Source organism: Dasypus novemcinctus, chromosome 10, assembly GCF_030445035.2.
Source record: "Dasypus novemcinctus isolate mDasNov1 chromosome 10, mDasNov1.1.hap2, whole genome shotgun sequence".
In the NCBI taxonomy this organism is placed as follows: Eukaryota; Metazoa; Chordata; class Mammalia; order Cingulata; family Dasypodidae; genus Dasypus; species Dasypus novemcinctus.
In genome coordinates this window covers 101,899,171-101,916,075 of record NC_080682.1, presented here as the reverse complement: position 1 = coordinate 101,916,075, position 16,905 = coordinate 101,899,171, and the positions used below count along the sequence as shown (strand labels likewise).

The window sequence follows — 16,905 nt, the reverse complement described above, 5'->3', positions numbered from 1 at the left end:
CCGCCGGGGCGGGGGCGGGGCCCAACCCGGAAGCCTGCGGGCCCGCCCCCACCCCCTCCCCAGCCCCCGCCCCGGCCCTCCTCGCGCCTCGGCCCCGCTCCTCGCCCCGGGCTCAGTCTGGGGCTCTGCTCTCCCCCGCGCTCCGCCCCCAGCCCTTTGCCCCTGAGGCTGTAAAGGTCCCGCCTACCCGCCTCTGTGGCCCACCCCCTGACCCCAGCAGAGGCCCCTGCCTAAGCGCTCGGCGCTTGTACCCCGTCCCCACATGGCCCCGGCGCCTCTAGGCCTGGTGCCTTCAGCCCAGCCCAGGCACCGAGCGTTGGCCGGGGCTGGGGTAGGGCCGGAACGGGTTAGGCTGGGGCAGTCCCCACCCCTGCCCCGAGCCCCAGGGGAGCGCTGGATGGAGGTGATTCAGCAGTGGGAAGGCCCCAGACCCCTGGGGAGGGTGGGGAGGCTGGGGGAAGGGGAGTTGGCGTCAGCACCCGGGCAGAGACAAGATCAGCAGAGGCGCAGCGGAGCCGCGGGCCCCCAAAACAGGATGTTGTGTCGTTCCGTACTCGGCAGCTCCGCGCGCCCCGACCCAGGGGAGGCGGCAGGGCGGGCGGAGGACGTGGGCCTCTTCTCGCCCGTCTCCTCGCCGGGGCTCGCAGCCGGTCGGGGCTGAAGGGCCGCACCCAGGCCGCGGCCTGAGGCCGGGCCAGGGCCCTGGATACCCTTGGGTGGGCGGGCCCGTGGGCGCCCTCTGGCGCTTCTGCTCCCACGCCTTGCGCGGAGCTCTTACTTGAGAATGGAAGCCTTGGTTCTACACGACTTCCTGAGCGCGTACCACGTGCGTGGCCTCATGCTAGGTGCTGTGGAGAAAAACAGGCGTTTAAGACAGGATTCCTGTCTACGAGAGGCTTTCAGATAAACAGGCGGGTCGGCCCCGGGAATAGTAAATACCTTAGCCTTTCTAAGCCTCAGTTCTCTCTTTAACGTAAAATAGAAAAATCTCTCCTTCACTGGGTGATTGTGAGGATAAAATGTGAATATGTGTGAAAGTCCAGCTGTCAATGACTGGCTTAAAGTAAGTCTTTTATTTTTAATTTTTTTCAAATCGTATTTTAAGAATGTTTCCCAAATACGTATCTGCCCACATCTTTGGGTCTTGAGTATTCTATTTGCTTTGTCTGCCTTCTTTCCTGCACTGCCTGCCAAGGGAAATGGACTCAGTCTTTCACAAGCTGGTCCTGGCATCACCTCCCTCCAAATCACACACACACACCAAATCTCTGCCATGCACTTAATAGTTTCTCCCAGTGTTGGTCAGTAGAAATACAATACAAGTCCCTTATGTAATTAAAATTTTCTAGTAATGACTTTTTTTTTAAAGGAGGTACAGGGAATTGAACCCAGGACCTTGTACATGGGAAGCAGGCACTCAACCACTTGACCTACATCCATTCCCCAATAACTTTTTTAAAAAGTAAAAAATTGATGAATTACCATTAATAATGTATTTCAATTAACCCAACATATCCACATTATTATCATTCAACTCAACATGTAATCAATATAAAATTATTAATTAGAAATTTTACATTCCTTTTTCGTACTAAATCTTTGATGAAATCTGTATTCTCACTTTGAATTAGGCACATTTCAGAAGTTCAGTAGCAAGTGTGGCTAGTGGCTACTGTATCCAACAGCATGGTTAGAGGTTTTGTCAGGTTTGGGCTGATAATAACTCCAAGTGGATGAATTCATTTTCCAAGATTCTTCTCCTCAGAAAGCCTCCCAAGACCTCCCAGGCAGAGTCTCTCCTAGGACCCCATAGCACTTGGCACAAACACTCTGAATAGCAAGGGAGAACAGGAGAGAGTAGGGGAAAGTCTGATTCCCCTCCATATGCTACTGGGAACACATGATTGGTGCTCTGCATTTGATGAAGGATTCTGGACTTCTATAAAAGATAGGGTTCAGAGGAGGACCATACACTAAAATGGCTTCTATGAAGCAATTTAAAATTACATCCCAGAACAAAGTTTTTTTGAACTGTGTTTCTGGAGTTCCCTTCCCAGGATCTGAGGCAGGAATATAGTGAGGCTCTGGCCTCCCTCCCCATTGCATCCAGAGCAGGTTTGCTTTTATCTCATTTACATGCTGGTGTTCTGGGTAAATATCACATTAAAAAATATATATATATATACCCTTACGCACACCTCAGCAGAGTCCCAGAGACAGATAAAGTAGATAAACCCCAGGTATTGGTTCTTCTGAGGGCTACAGAAACCCACATGTTCTATGGTCATGGCAGATGGAGTTCATTGCCAAGTCAGTTGGCCCTACTTTGGAGTTTGTGTTTCTGTGTGATGGAGCTGGACTCAGATTCACGTGATCTTTGTTCACAAGCCTCTCCTGGTACATTTACCGGACCTGTGCTTGGTTCTGGGGTTTAGTGTATACCCAGGGAACCTGAATCTCTGGACTGTCCAAGTGATAGCCGGGCCCTGGGCCTCAACAGACTAACAACTCGTACACTCTGGTTTATTGGGACTTACCCCACTCAGCTAACATGGAGGTGAAGAAGGTCAACCACCACACCAGAGAGCCAAGAGTGCCTACAACTGAAAGCAGGAGAATTGCATCCATCATCCATATGGAATCTAAGCCCCTTCTTGATATAGATGTGGAGTGGACACAACCATTCCAGGGTCCACAGGATGGAGGAATAGAGTATGGATTAGAGTGGACTTACTGATACTCTATTCATGAACTATTGTGATTAGTTATCGAAGAAAATGTAGCATTGATTTGGAGAAAGTGGCCATGGTAGCTGCTGAGGGTAGGGAGTGGGAAGAAGAGATGTGATGTGGGGGCATTTTCAGGACTTGGAGCTGTCCTGGGTGGTACTGCAGGGACGGTTACCGGACATTGTATGTCCTCCCATGGCCTACTGGGTGGACTGGGGGAGAGTGTAAACTATAATGTGGACCATTGACCATGTAGTGCAGCAGTGCTCAGAGATGTATTCACCAGGCACAATGAATGTCCCATGATGATGGAGGAGGTTGTTGTTATGGGAGGAGTGGGGTGAGGGGGGTGGGGGGTATATAGGGACCTCATATTTTTTGTATGTAAAATTTTTTTAAAAAATACAAATATATATATATATATATTTGAAAACCAATCTTAGAAGGATAGTGGTAAGAGTCGGGTGCACATCAGAGTGCAAGCAAAAGGCTGGATTGGAGGCTTGGCATTAGACTGCATTTCCCAAGTCCCTGAAAATATTGGGCACACCTGTCCCTGGCTCTTGCTTAGGGGAACCTGACTCTGCCTCAAGGATCTTAGGGTGTGGTGGGAGTTGGAACTGTTCCACATGAAACTACCAGAAGAAGAGGAAAGAGCCCTGGAACTGGACTTCAGAAGACATAGATTCTTGTCATGGCTTAGCCAGGTGGTCTAGTTAGACTTTAGGCTAGGCCCTGCCCTTCTCTGGGTCTCCGACTTCTTTACTGGAAAGCAAGAGGTTGAACTAGCTCTTACCTTCTAAGATACACTCTCCAGTTTAATAACTAAGTAATCCAGGTTTATGCACATAGCAGGTTGCTATGGTTCTTTAATACCTTTTAGGTCATTTTGCTTTGTGCTCTAATTAATTGTATCTGTGCCTAATATCTGTCTCCTCCACTGATGTAAGTTCTTTGAGGTTGTATCAGATTCATCCCTGTGTCCACTCACTGGGCTTGGCACAAGCAGGCCGGGATACACTCTTCCCTTCGTTTCCATCTGTGGAATTAAATTGTGCTAATAAAGCACTGACGTGTAGAGCCATCAGAAGGTAGGTGACTTGGAGCCACTTTTGTGGCACAGACTTAGGAAGGGCCAGTCAGGTCAGAGGAGAGAGACACAGATCGACAGGTGAAGGCTGGGGTTGTCTGCAAAGGATTCTTGGAGGAGGAGAATGCTGAGCTGAAAGAGGGTACAGCCCCTGTTTCTTCTTCCTACTCTCTCACCAGCTTTCCCTGAAAAGGTGAGTTATTGGTAGGTGATGTGCATATGTGCTCACAAGAAGCCAAGAGTCAAGGGCACCTGGTATGAAAATTTATTTATTTTTTTAAAGATTTAATTATTTACTTCTCCCTCTCTGCCCCCCCCCCATTTGTTTCTGGACTCACTGTCTGCTTTCTGTATCTACTCACTGTGTCTTCTTCTGTGTCTCCTTGTCTTCTCTTTAGGCATCACTGGAAACTGATCCTGCGACCTTCCAGAGTGGGAAAGAAGTGCTCAATCTCTTGTGCCACCTCAACTCCCTGGTCTTTGTGTCTTTTATTGTCTCTCTGTCTTTTTTTGTTGCATCATCTTGCTGAGCCAGCTCTCTGCCTGGGTCAGCACTCCGCACACACCAGCACTCCCTGCAGGCCAGCACTCCATATTTGCTAGCTCTCTGCTCCGGCCAGCTCACCGCGCGGGTCAGCTTGCCTTCATCAGCAGGCCTCGGGAACTGAACCCCAGGCCTCCCATATGATAGACGGGGGCCCAATTGCTTGAGCCACATCTACTTCCCTAGTGTGAACATTTAGAAGTGAGACAATGCACAAAAGCACTTGGTGGGATAGAGTAGAGAGATCCAGTGACTTGGGAGCCAGACAGTAGAGAGTTCAAATCATGGTTATATAGCCTGGCAAGTCACATGACTTCTCTCATTCATTCCTTAGATGCATATTTATTGAAAACCTTCTCTGGGCCTGGCACAGTGCTTACATGTCAATGATGCAGTAGTGAAAAGACCCTATGCCAATGGAACTAGCAAGGGAGATAAACCTTAAAAAGATAAGGACACCAAAGTACAGAGTACTGTTAAAGCATATAACAGCTAACTTCTCAGTCTCCGTTTCATTTTAAAAGGGGAATGACAATACTACATAGTTTGTGGGACTGTGAGGACTAAATGAGCACCTAGCAAATTGCCCAGGGTATAAGTAAACATCAATTCATTTCTTCACACCCCCATGATTTCTCAGGTTTGTTTTCCCCCAGACAAATTCTTCCCTCTTTCTCAAGGTCAAAATGCTAAAGCTGACTCAGTTCCTCTGAAAAAGCTGGGCAGAGATAAAGAGGGGAAGAGAAGGGCCCGGACCTGATCTTGCCTGTGCCCTGGTGACTTCCAAATGAATCTTCCCAGCCCAGTCCCCTCTGAGTCCCAGCCCCTATAGCCAACCAGCTATAGGGTCCTCTGTAGGGTTCTCTTCTGCAGCCCAGGCCCAGCCCCTTTGGGCTCACCTTAGATCTATGTTCTCAGCCATCTTGGGGCTCCTCCTGATTCCTTGGTCTTCCTCCTCAACCGGCCGGAGTTGTGAAACAGTATTTCCTTCTTTGCTTCCCTATACTCCTACCCCCAAAGACAAGCCCAACATCCCATTTTGTGGGTTTTTGACAGGCAGGTCAGGAGAGAGCAGAAAGAACCAACAGGGGAAGTGGTCAATTAAACAAATTTTTACAATTGTTTTCTCTGACCTATTGTTCCTGACTCCCTGTGAGAAACTAACTGGATGGTGAGAGGGGAGATAAAGGCCCTATGCTCTAGGAGGGTCCTTCCTCCCAGACAGGCAGAGCAAGAGTTGTTCTGTTTATCTCCAGGACATCTTTACAAGTTTGAGGTTCTCCAAACTGGGTGGTAACCTCCTTCTGGCGTGATTCCTCCTTCTTCAGCCCTGGTGTCCTAAGAGCACCTCAACTCTAGATGCCTAAATGATCAGTGGTCCTTGCCCTCTCCCTGCTTCCTCCTCTAAGTCTTATCTTTGCTACCTCCTTGCTATACAGTTTGCTGTACAAGTAATTTGCTAGACAAGTTATGGAATAATAATGTAAAAAAATAACATAGGTTTACATACAATAATGTAAAAAAATAACATAATATAAAACCTATGTATATGCATTACACTTATTAACTCAATTCATATAACAACTTTATGAGGCAATATAGTGGGTTGGATAGTGTCCCACAAAAATCCATGTCCACCTGCAACCTCAAAATGTAACCTTATTTGGAAATTGGGTCTTTGCAGATGTAATTAGTTAAGAATCTTGAGATGAAGTCATCCTAAATATAAGGTAGGCCCTAAACCCAATGACTGGAGTTCTTTTAAGAAGAAGAGAGGACAAGGGCAGAGAAAAAGGCTATATGAAAACAGAGACAGAGAGTGGGTTTACGGTTCTACAAGCCAGGAACGTCTGAGGCCAGCAGAAATTGAAAGAAGCAAGGAAAGATTCTTTCCCAGAGGAGCATAAAGTCCTGTTGACACCTTTAGTCTGGACTTCTATGTGAAAAGTCCAATGTGAGAGAATAAATTTCTGTTGTTTTAAGCCACCCAGTCTGTAGTACAGTAGCCCCAGGAAATTAATACAAACAGGTAATATTATCTCAATTTTATAGATAAGAAAACCTACAGAGAAGATAAAATTGAACACCCTAGAGGTTTAATTTCATTTGTAAAACATACATAAATTATGTGACATCGTAAGATTGTTGTGGATATTATGTGTGATAACGTGCAAGTTCCACGAGTGCAAGAAATTTTGCTTGTTTTATTCAGTGCTATATTTCCACTGCCCAGAACAATGCCTGGTATATATATTAGTTGCTCAGTAAATTTTTGTGGAATGAACGCTTGAATGTAGCATGTTTAGCATAATACCTGGAACATAATAGTACCTCCCAAAAGCACTGCTATTAATATTAACCTTTTTAAAATTTTGATTTAATTAATTTATTTCCCCCCTTCCCCTCCTCCTGCCCCACTGTTTTTGCTGTCTGTATTGTCTTCTCTTCTCATTTTCTCTCCTCTAGGATTCACCGGAATTCGATCCTGGACACCTCTAATGGGGAGAGAGATTCCCTGTCAATTGCACACCTGAGTTCCTGGTTTCTGCTGCGCTTCACCTTGACTCTTCCCTTGCTTCTCTCTCTCTTTTTTTTTTAAGAATTATTTTATTTTATTTCTCTTTCCCTTCTCTTCTTCCCCCACCTGCCCCCCCTCCCCCGGTTGTCTGATCTCAGTCTGTCCCTTCACTGTGTGTTCTTCTGTGCCCACTTGCATTCTTGGTGGCAACAGGAATCTGTGTCTCTTTTTGTTGTGTCATCTTGCTGTGTCAGCTGTCCGTGTGTGTGGCACCACTCCTGGGTGGGTTGCACTTTTTTTACACTGGGTGGCCTTCCTTGCGTGTGGCAGCACTGCACGTGGGCCAGATTACTATACGTGTCAGGAGGCCCTGGGTATCAAACCCTGGACCCTCCATATGGTAGGTGAACGCTCTATCAGTTGAGCCATATCTGCTTCCTTCAACTGTTCTTTTTTTTTTAAAGATTTATTTCTCTCCCCACCCCACCCCCAAGTTGTCTGTTCTCTGTGTCCATTTGCTGCGTGTTCTCCTTTGTCCGCTTCTGTTGTTGTCAGTGGCATGGGAATCTTTCTTTTTGTTGCATCATCTTGCTGTGTCAGCTCTCTGTGTGTGCGGTGTCATTCTTGGGCAGGCTTCACTTTCTTTCGCGCTGGGCGGCTCTCCTTATGGGATGCACTCCTTGTGTGTGGGGCTCCCCTACATGGGGGACACCCCTGCGTGGCACGGCATTCCTTGCGTGCATCAGCAGTGTGTGTGGGCCAGCTCCACACAGGTCAAGGAGGCCTGGGGTTTGAACTGCGGACCTCCCATGTGGTAGACAGACACCCTATCCATTGGGCCAAGTCTGCTTCCCTCAACTGTTCTTATACCAATCCCTCCCAAGATGTTATCAACAGTACTAATTATCTCTTCATAGGTATATTTCTTCTAAAAACTGAGCTCTTGGAGTGTAGGAACTGGGTTGTTACAAACAGATGCTCAGTGGATGTTAAATGAATAAACATTGACAGTAAGATTCTAGAGCTAATTCTGGAAGGGAAGATGGTTCTTTGTATGAAACTAGCCTCGGAACAGGAGGTGCTAGAAGTCAAGATCTTTCTTCTCAATCCCTATCTAGCCAGTCTCTGGGTAGTTCCTCAATGAAAGCTGATTTTGCTATTTTTGGACACCAGAGAGCGCCACTGATAATGCTGCACAAACTCAGGATTTCCCAAATTTTTCTGAGCAGGAGATATAGGACTTTTACCTGACCCTTTTGTTCAAGATTCTTTCTCTTTCCAAAAGAACGCTATCCAATGGAAGAAATTAAATCATTGATGTGGAGACAGTGGCCATGGGAGTTGCTGAAGGCAGGGAGAGGGAAGAAGAGGTGTGATATGGGATTTGGAGTTGTCCTCAATGATATTGCAGGGACAGATTCGGGACATTATACATCCTGCCATAACCCACCAAATGGACTGGAGAGAGTGTAAACTACAATGTAAACCATAATCAATGCTGTGTAGCAGTGCTCCAAAATGTACTCTTCAAAAGCAATGAATGGGGAAGCGGATATGACTGAAGGGACAGGGCTTCTGCTTACCATATGGGACCACCTGGTTCAATCCCTGGGACCTCCTGGTGAAAAAGAAGAGAAAGCATGCCTGTACGGTGAGCCAGTGCCCACATGGCTAGCTGAATGCCAACGCGGTGAGAGCGCCCACATTGTGAGCCAGTGCCTATGCAAGTGAGTCACGCAGCAAGATGATGATGCGACAAAAGAAAGATAAAGGAGAGAGTCAAGGTGAAGCACAGCAGAAACCAGGAACCGAGGTGACACAGTAAGCAGGGAACCTCTCTCCACATTAGAGGTCCCCAGGATTGAATCCCAGTGAAAAACTAGGGTGGGAAGAGGGGTTGGGAGGGGGAAATTGAATGAATGAATGAATGAATGACTAAATAAATAAATAAATAAATGAATAAACAAATCTTAAAAAAATGCAAAGAATGTACCACACTAATGAAAGAAGTTGTCAATGTGGGAAGAGTGGGGGAAGTGGGAGTGAGGAATATAGGAACCTCTTATATATATATATTTTTCTTATTTGAACAAGGTTTTTTAATTTTTTCCATTCTAAGCCATATTTTATTCCTCCATCCCGAGGACTCTTATATTTTTTAATGTAACATTTTGTGTGATCTATGTATCTTTAAAAAAAAAGATAATAATAAAAAAATGAAAAAAAAAAAAAGAATGCTATTGATTACCAGTAGCCACATGGTGTAGAGGAAGGTCAATTAAGCTGCTGGATAGACCACAAGTCATTCATTTATTTGCTTAGCAAAGCTTTTATTCTAGAGTTCAAGCTATGCTCTGGGCAAAGGTCTTGCCTGTGAAAATACAAAGATGAATGAAATTCAATCCTTGATGAGCTCCAAGGCTAATAGGGAAGATAAGTATTTATTTGATAATCATAATCTAGTTACATAAGTACTCTAAGGTAAGGGAAGAGACTTGAAAAACTGGGCAAATCAGGAAAGGCTCCAAAGGAAGGGGTGCCTTTTGAGTGGAGACTTTTGGCTTTTTTTTTTTTTTAACTTTATTTTGTATATTTAATAATTGAAAATATAAACAAAAAATAAAAAGAAAACAGCTGAATAAAACATCTGTTTCTCAATTAAATGTACTGGATACATATAAACATTTTATTTGAATCATACGATATGTTACACAATATATTTGCTTCATAGTAATGCAATCATACAGCTTTTGTGGGTTTTTTTTAAATGTCTCTAAAATTATAGCAGGTGACTTTATGTATTTTAAAAAATTTATTTATTTATTTATTCCCTTCCCTTGCTGCTCACTGTCTGCTCTCTATGTTTATTTGCTGCATGATCTTCTGTGTCTGCTTGTCATCTCTTTTTATCTTCTCTTTAGTAGGCACTGGGAACTGATTCCAGGGCCTTCCGATGTGGGAGGGAGGCACTCACTTGAACCACCTCAGCTCCCTGGTTTGCTGTCTTTCATTGTCTTTCCTTTGTGTCTTTCTTTGGTTGTGTCATCTTGTTGCACCAGCTCTCTGTGCAGGCCAGCTCTCCTCGAGGGCCAGCTCGCCTTCACCAGGAGGTCCTGGGAATCAAACCTGGGGCCTCCTATATGGTAGACAGGAGTCCAATCGCTTGAACCACATCCCCTACCCCAGCTTTTGTTTTTGATTAATAATAACCCTTGGTTCATAATATACTGTCATCAGTTGGTCAAGGCATGGATGTTTTGGGAAATGGACTTTGGCCCAGTGGTTAGGGCGTCCGTCTACCATATGGGAGGTCTGCGGTTCAAACCCCGGGCCTCCTTGACCCGTGTGGAGCTGGCCATGCGCAGTGCTGATGCGCGCAAGGAGTGCCTTGCCACGCAAGGGTGTCCCCCGCGTGGGGGAGCCCCATGCGCAAGGAGTGCGCCCGTGAGGAAAAGCCGCCCAGCGTGAAAAGAAAGAGCAGCCTGCCCAGGAATGGCACCGCCCACACTTCCTGTGCCGCTGACGACAACAGAAGCGGATAAAGAAACAAGACGCAGCAAATAGACACCAAGAACAGACAACCAGGGGAGGGGGGGAAATTAAATAAATAAATAAATCTTAAAAAAAAAAAAAAAAAAAGGCATGGATGTTTTTATTTTACTTGAGCTGGGACATGAAGGATGGGGAAGAAATCCCAAAGAAGAAAGAGAGCTTGGTTCTTACCCTACCACTTGATCTTCTAAGCCTCATTTTCATCACCTGTAAAATGAGTATAACCTGTTTTATCTAGCAGCGCTCTTGTGAGGAATAGATGAGATAATAGCTCTTCAAAACTGAAGCAGAGGCACAAGTATTAGTCAATTCAATTTGATTTAATCAACATCTGCAGATATCTATTAGGAGAAAGGTCTGAGACTGATGCCAGGGAGGTGCACCTGGCACATAGGAAATGTTTGATGTATACGTTTATAGAAGGCAGACATGAAAAAAATGGGTTTTCTCCTGAGACTCACAATGTGGTGTGCAGAGACCACAATCACATGAGGAGCCATCAAAAGGCTACTGTGGTGAAAATAATAGGTCCTAATCTAGGAAGCCTCAGGAATTTCCTATCCTGTAAAATAGTAGAGTTGCATTAATCAATAACCGGGTGCCTACCCATCTTATAGTTGGGGAGACTGAGATCCAGAGGGTAACTGGCTTTTCTGATGTTACCACATGATCTTTGATGCAGAAAGGAGACAGACTGCTCCTCTTGATACCCAGGCCATGGCTTTGGCTACCAGATAACATTTTAGTGTCATAGGAAAAGGCTCTGAAAAGTTAAAAGATTGGTGTGAATTGGTAACACACCCTGTTTCTCTGCCTTTAAGACCCAGTCTCTGTCTATCAAATGCGTCATGTGCCCGTACCCCTAAAAGAAATCACATGGTGGCTAAGATATATAATGTGTTCAAGTTTAAAGGAAGTTGTTTTACGCATACTTTACTTTTCTCTTTTCTTGAGTGTTTTCTTAGCCAAATTACTGTACAGGCAGGTGGGCTGGCTTAGGCAGAAATCAAAAACTGGCAGTCTGAGGGATTAATTTGAGTTGTAGATTTTTTTTAATGCAGTCTATACAGCATTGTATATTTTTTAAAAATTACTTGCTAATATTAAAAATAGGGAGATGTTACATAAAAGTCCAGATTTCCATCTTCTCTTAAAGACAATCTGGCAATACTGGACTCACCTTCCTGCCTGCTCGTCAGTGTGCCACAGTCCCCACCACTCTCTATTATACCCCATACACTTCTCTTAAGCATATTAATTACTTGCCTCCTTCGCCATTTGAGTTTAAAATTCTTCGCTCAGAACATAGTGCTAGCAGAGCCTAGCTCAGGGGTTCACCTTCGTTCTGGCCAACTTCCCAGCACATAGCTATTATTTAATAAATACATAAATAAATAAAATTTTTTGGGTGGGTACCAGGGGCCAGGGATTGTACCTGGGACCTTGTCTGTGGGAAGATGCACTCAATCACTGAGCCACAGTGGATTTCCTGAGTTGGGTTTTTTGCTTATTTTACTTGTTTGCATTGTTTTTTTCAGGAGCCACTGGGAACTGAATCCAAGAACTCCCATGTGGGAGGTGGGCGCTCAACCCCTTTAGCCACATCTGCTCCCTCAATACATATTTGAGTGATCAATGAATTAACTCATGTTAATTAGCATTTACTGAGCACCTACTATGAGTAGGGTCTTTAGCAGAGTATTAATGTCACAGAGACAAATAAGGCACAATCCCTGATCTCTGACAATCCATAATCCTATGTGAGGGTGGGGGGAGGCGAACATCTGCATGGCTCGCAGTAACACAAATTAGATGATTCTGTGCTGTAAGAGTCCAGAAGACGTAAAGAACCACAGACTCTGCCTAAGGCATTGGGAAGTGTCCTAGTTCAGGGGACGCTGGAAATGGGCTGGTTAGTGTCACTTAGAGATGTTATATTCCCAAACCACTCCCCCTAGCAGCCCCAGCTTCTGTCTAATCTGTTTAATTCTGGCCCAAGACTGACCTCGATGGGGTGGCCAGAGTAGGAGTCTCTGAGGAGATATTGATCTGTGTCCTAAAGAATGAGAAACCAGGTATATGGGGAGTTCTGGAAAGAGTGTTTCAGACAAAGGCAACAACAAATACCAAGGTCATGAAGCGGCAAAGAGGTCGGTGTGTTTGAGGAACTTAGAGAAGGCCAGTGTGACCAGAGCTTAATAAGAGAGTGGGGATAGCGGTGGTAGATGACGTTAGCTGTGTATTTTTATATCAACAGCTTAACCCTTAAGCCAGACAGCTGTTGGGCAAATCCTTGTTCCCTGTCTTCAAAGAGTTTGCTCAGAACAGGTAGCTGGCTTAGCCCTGTCAGTCAGAGGAGGGACTGGGTCTAATCCTCTCCCCTGCTTCTGGTGCCAAGGACAGGCGAGGGCACAGAGCAGCTTTCAATAAAGATTTGCTGACAGCAGACTTGAGAAAAGAACAGGAAGTGCAGGCTCGGTTGAAGGAGGACCAGGCGTGGCTCTCTCCTCTTTGGGGCACTCATTCTCAAGTCCGCTGACACCTCCTCCAAGAGCTGGGAGAGTGAGATGCAGGGAGGAACCAGCCACAGGCTCTAACCGCAAGAACCTCAAGGGGGAGGGGTTTGAGAAGCAGGTAGGAAAATGCGCTGAGAGCTGAGGGAGGGCATCCGAGTTAGCTCGGGAGGCAGGCAAGTGGGGCCCTTTAGTCTAGATTCAAGGTATGTGTAAGATAATGCTACTTAAAGTGGTCTGGACATTTCCTTTTGCTTCCTGGCAGCATTTCCTCTAAAAGCATTAGGCAGACCCCCAAGGACCCTCCCCGGGGGCGGTCCTCGCTTCACCCCTCAACCCTCTGCAAAGGGGCCGGGCCTCCCAGGAGCGCGAGCGCCTCTTGCAGCACCCGGGTTTGCCCGCCAGTGGCCGCTGCGCGCGCGCGACGAGGCGCGCGGGTTCCTAAGCGGCAGAGAGGCGGAAGCCGATTGGCTGGGACGCTCGGGGCTGGGGGGTCAGCTTGCACAGCCGAACCGAGGTGGGGGGGGGGGCAGGGAGCGCGCCCTGGGCCGAACCGAACCGGGCTGTTGCCGCTTCGGGCGGCTCCCGGGCGGCCACCGTTGCGCTGGGCCCTCAGTCCGGACCAGCTCTAGCGCTCAGGCGAGTGGAGCTGCACCGCAGTCCGGAAATCGCGGCCGGGTGTTGCCGGGGGTGCTGGTGGTGCCGCCGCCGCAGGCCTGGGTTACCTGAGCGACCGCGTGTCAGGGACCCGCCCGCCCACTGGCGGCTAACGCGGGAGAGACCCTCGAAGGGGGCAGGGGAGGCCGCGACCCGACCCTTGGCTCCGGAGGGGGGTCCTGGCGGAGGCGATCGCGGGCCTGGCACCCGGGAGAGCCCGCTGGGAGCGGGAGGCGTTACGCCGTCGCCTCCAACAGGTTATTCCGGGATAAGCCCGGGCTGCGCGGGGGGCCGGGCGGCGCGGGGCGGGCCGGCAGGAGAGCACGCCCCTACCCACCCCGGGCCCGCCCCGCGCCGCCCGCCCGCCCGCCCGCCAACCCGGGAGCCCCTGTCCCGGGCCTGGCCCGTGCGCGTCCGCCTGCTGGACCTGGGCGCCGCCGGCCTCCTGGGCACGGGACTGGGCGGGGGCGCTGACCTCGGCCTAGAAGGCCCGCGAGTTGCACCCCCCCACTGAGCCTCTGCTGCTCGCCGCTCCTCGGCGGGGCGAGGCCAGGTGCTCCCCTCCCCTCCTCTCCCTCCCCTTCCTCCCGCAACCCCGTGCAGGCGGGAGAGCCCGTCAGTCCGCCCCCTCCCGCAGGGGTGTAGCCGGCTGCTAAGCTGACAGCAGCCCGCAGCCACCCTGCCCAAACTCTCCGGAAGCGGCCCAAGTAGACTCGGCTCTCAGGCCACCGCAGCCCCGGCGGACCCACGGTTGGACCCGAGGCGTCAGCCCTCCTCTCGCGCCCAAACTTGGAGCGCTTGACCTTTGGTTGTCGGAGGAGGCAGGCCCACGGGTGGCTGGACAGCTGCGGCGCAGCGAGGGCATCTTGCCCGGGGTTCCGGGACCGTCGGCTGCACTCCCAGGCTCCCGGCTTTACCTCTGGGATCCCGAGGTGTCCGCATCAGGTGCATGTTGACCGAGACCCGGAGTCATGGATGTGTGCGCCCGTCTTGCCCTGTGGCTCCTCTGGGGGCTCCTCCTGCAGCAGGGCCAGGGCCTCAGCCATAGCCACAGCGAGAAGGCGACAGGAGCCGGCTCGGGGACCGCGTCTGAAGAGTCCACCGCAGCAGGTAAGGCCTTACCAGGGGCTGGACTGGACTTGGTACTTTGACTCAGAACTGGGGGGCACAGAGTGGGCAGTTTGAACCCTAGGTTTGTACCTGTACGTTTGGTGGAGGAGCCACGCATGGCGCTACATTTTCCCCAGGAGTCCAGGGGAGTTCTTTCTGTTCAAGAGCCATAACTAATGTCTCTTTCTCCTCTGAGTAACTCTCCCCATCCTTTCCCAGGATGTCTTTTGCTGGCAAGGAGAAGAGATCTGTCTTTGGGGCATCTTGGCCTTTTAAGAATGGCTGGGCAGAACGATAAGTCCAGTGCTCCTGCTCAGTTTCAGCACTTGGCGGGCTCAGGGAGTTAAGACTGCTTGGGTTGGGCAGGAAAAGTCAGGGCTGGGCCACTTTATTGCCCGATAACCTGGTGTTCAGGTCTGTCCATGCCAGCAATCATGGGAACCCTAGACCCTCCCTTCCCTTAGGTAATCTGCTGTCTCTTGGCTGTGCCCATTGTATCAAGGCAGTCTTTATTTACCACAAGGGAGTTAAGTGGCCTTTTCTTGACATGGACATGATAAAATTCTTGGGACCAAGCGCTTGTTGACTTAGTCTGTTTCTTCTGAGTGATGAGGGTAGGAATTCCATGTTCATATTCACCTGTCCTGGCTTCTCCTGTGCACTCATGGAGGCTTGTCAGGCAAAGGAGCTCTGGTGTTCTGTTGCAGTAGAAAAGAATACTCTAAAAAATTCATTTGTTTTACGCAAGGCTCAGAAGAAGAACATTAGTTCTCCTTCCCCACTTCTCTCACCCTGTTGCCGTTACCTACTCAAAGCTGTGGTGCCACAGAATAGGGAGAGTTTATAGCTAGGCTGTTTTTGAGGGTAGGTAAGCATAAGCTACAGGGATGGGACAGCTGATAACCACTGAAACAAGCAGGAAAAGGAAATATAGGTCATGGTGGATGGGAAGTTTTGTGGATGGATCCAGCGGCTGGCTTAGGTAGTAGATCCTTTTTTGGGCAGCTGTCTTTTAGCCTCCTTTACTGGAGTGGGTGTCATTCCAGAGCACCCAAGGGCTAGGTTCCAAGTGAGGCCAGGGTTACCCTTATATACAAACATAAATAAAAACACGTGGGCCGTTGCTTTGTAGATAGGTCCTTTCTGTATATTAAATCCGTTGCCATAAGGAGTCTCCTCTTCTTGGCCCCTGGAACCTAACTCAAAACTTGGTTCTCATTGGGCTGGGAAGTGGGCAGATGTAAGATGAACTGTAAAGTAGGCCATAGGAGCATCTCTGCTGTTCTAGTGACATCCCTGTTTATAATTGTTAACATGTACCTTTCATCACCCTAAAATGTGAATGTCTAACATAAAATGTTTTTGGAGGATGGGCTGGATGGGGGTCGGTGGGGTTTCTGTATTTTAGACACAAACTAAAGGGTTTAAGCTTTAGGCATTAGCTAGCTATTAGAAATATTTTTTTTCCCCTTTCTGTTCTTAAGGTAAGAGGCATCCCAGTGTCCCTCAGAATCACCCTTGACTTGAGTTTATGAAGGCAGCCCCCCACTCATGTGTCAGAGGCCTGGCTGTGCCGATTATACCACTCAGACCCCTCTTTTGGTCTTTTCTTCCTCTCAGTTCAGAAATTGAATTCTGTCATCATAATAATGGTGAACCCCAGGAAGGGGAGTCCCAGGGAGACCCTCCATGCTGGAAATGGCTATGGTTTGTGGCAACCTGGGGACTCCAGGACTGTTGTTCTGTTAGATGGTCCTCTTGGGCCTGTCTGGGACCTTGTCTCTGACTCAGGACCTCATTTTTGCAAAGAAGTGGCTCGTGGACTGGGCTCTGCAGAAGGGTTTAGGGAGAAGCTTTCTATGCAACCAACAACTCTTGTGGCCTTTCCAGCCTCTCTATTCCCAGAGCAGAGGAGGAATTTTGTTTCTCTTAAAGCTGCCACTTTTCTAACCAGATTCAACATACCTAGTCAATTTGTATGTTCTCTGCAGTTTGTATTCCATTATCAAGCAGCTATTTTTCCTCCAATGTCTCAAAATAGTGCTGTTAGATGGTGGGGCCGGTGTTACTCTCCCCATTTTTATAGATCAAGAAAGAAAGTGGGTCCTGTGTTCCATCTTACAGGCAGGACTTCCGATGCTTAAGTCCTGGACTTCTTCCATCTTCTCAGGCCCTGTCCTGTTGAAGGAGTG

General features: G+C 48.2%; 1 protein-coding gene across 5 annotated transcripts in view; it reads left to right on the top strand.

Moving 5' to 3' along the window:
• Positions 1–13,934: 13,934 nt before the first annotated feature.
• STIM1 (stromal interaction molecule 1) overlaps positions 13,935–16,905 on the top strand; it is a 266,771-nt gene continuing 263,800 nt past the window's right edge. For all 5 annotated transcript variants that reach the window (XM_004476725.4, XM_012518882.4, XM_012518879.4 and 2 more), the window contains exon 1: positions 13,935–14,713. In XM_004476725.4, coding sequence (XP_004476782.1) covers positions 14,575–14,713 — 139 coding nt within the window. In that variant the 5' untranslated portion in view covers positions 13,935–14,574. The remainder of the gene's footprint in view (positions 14,714–16,905) is intronic.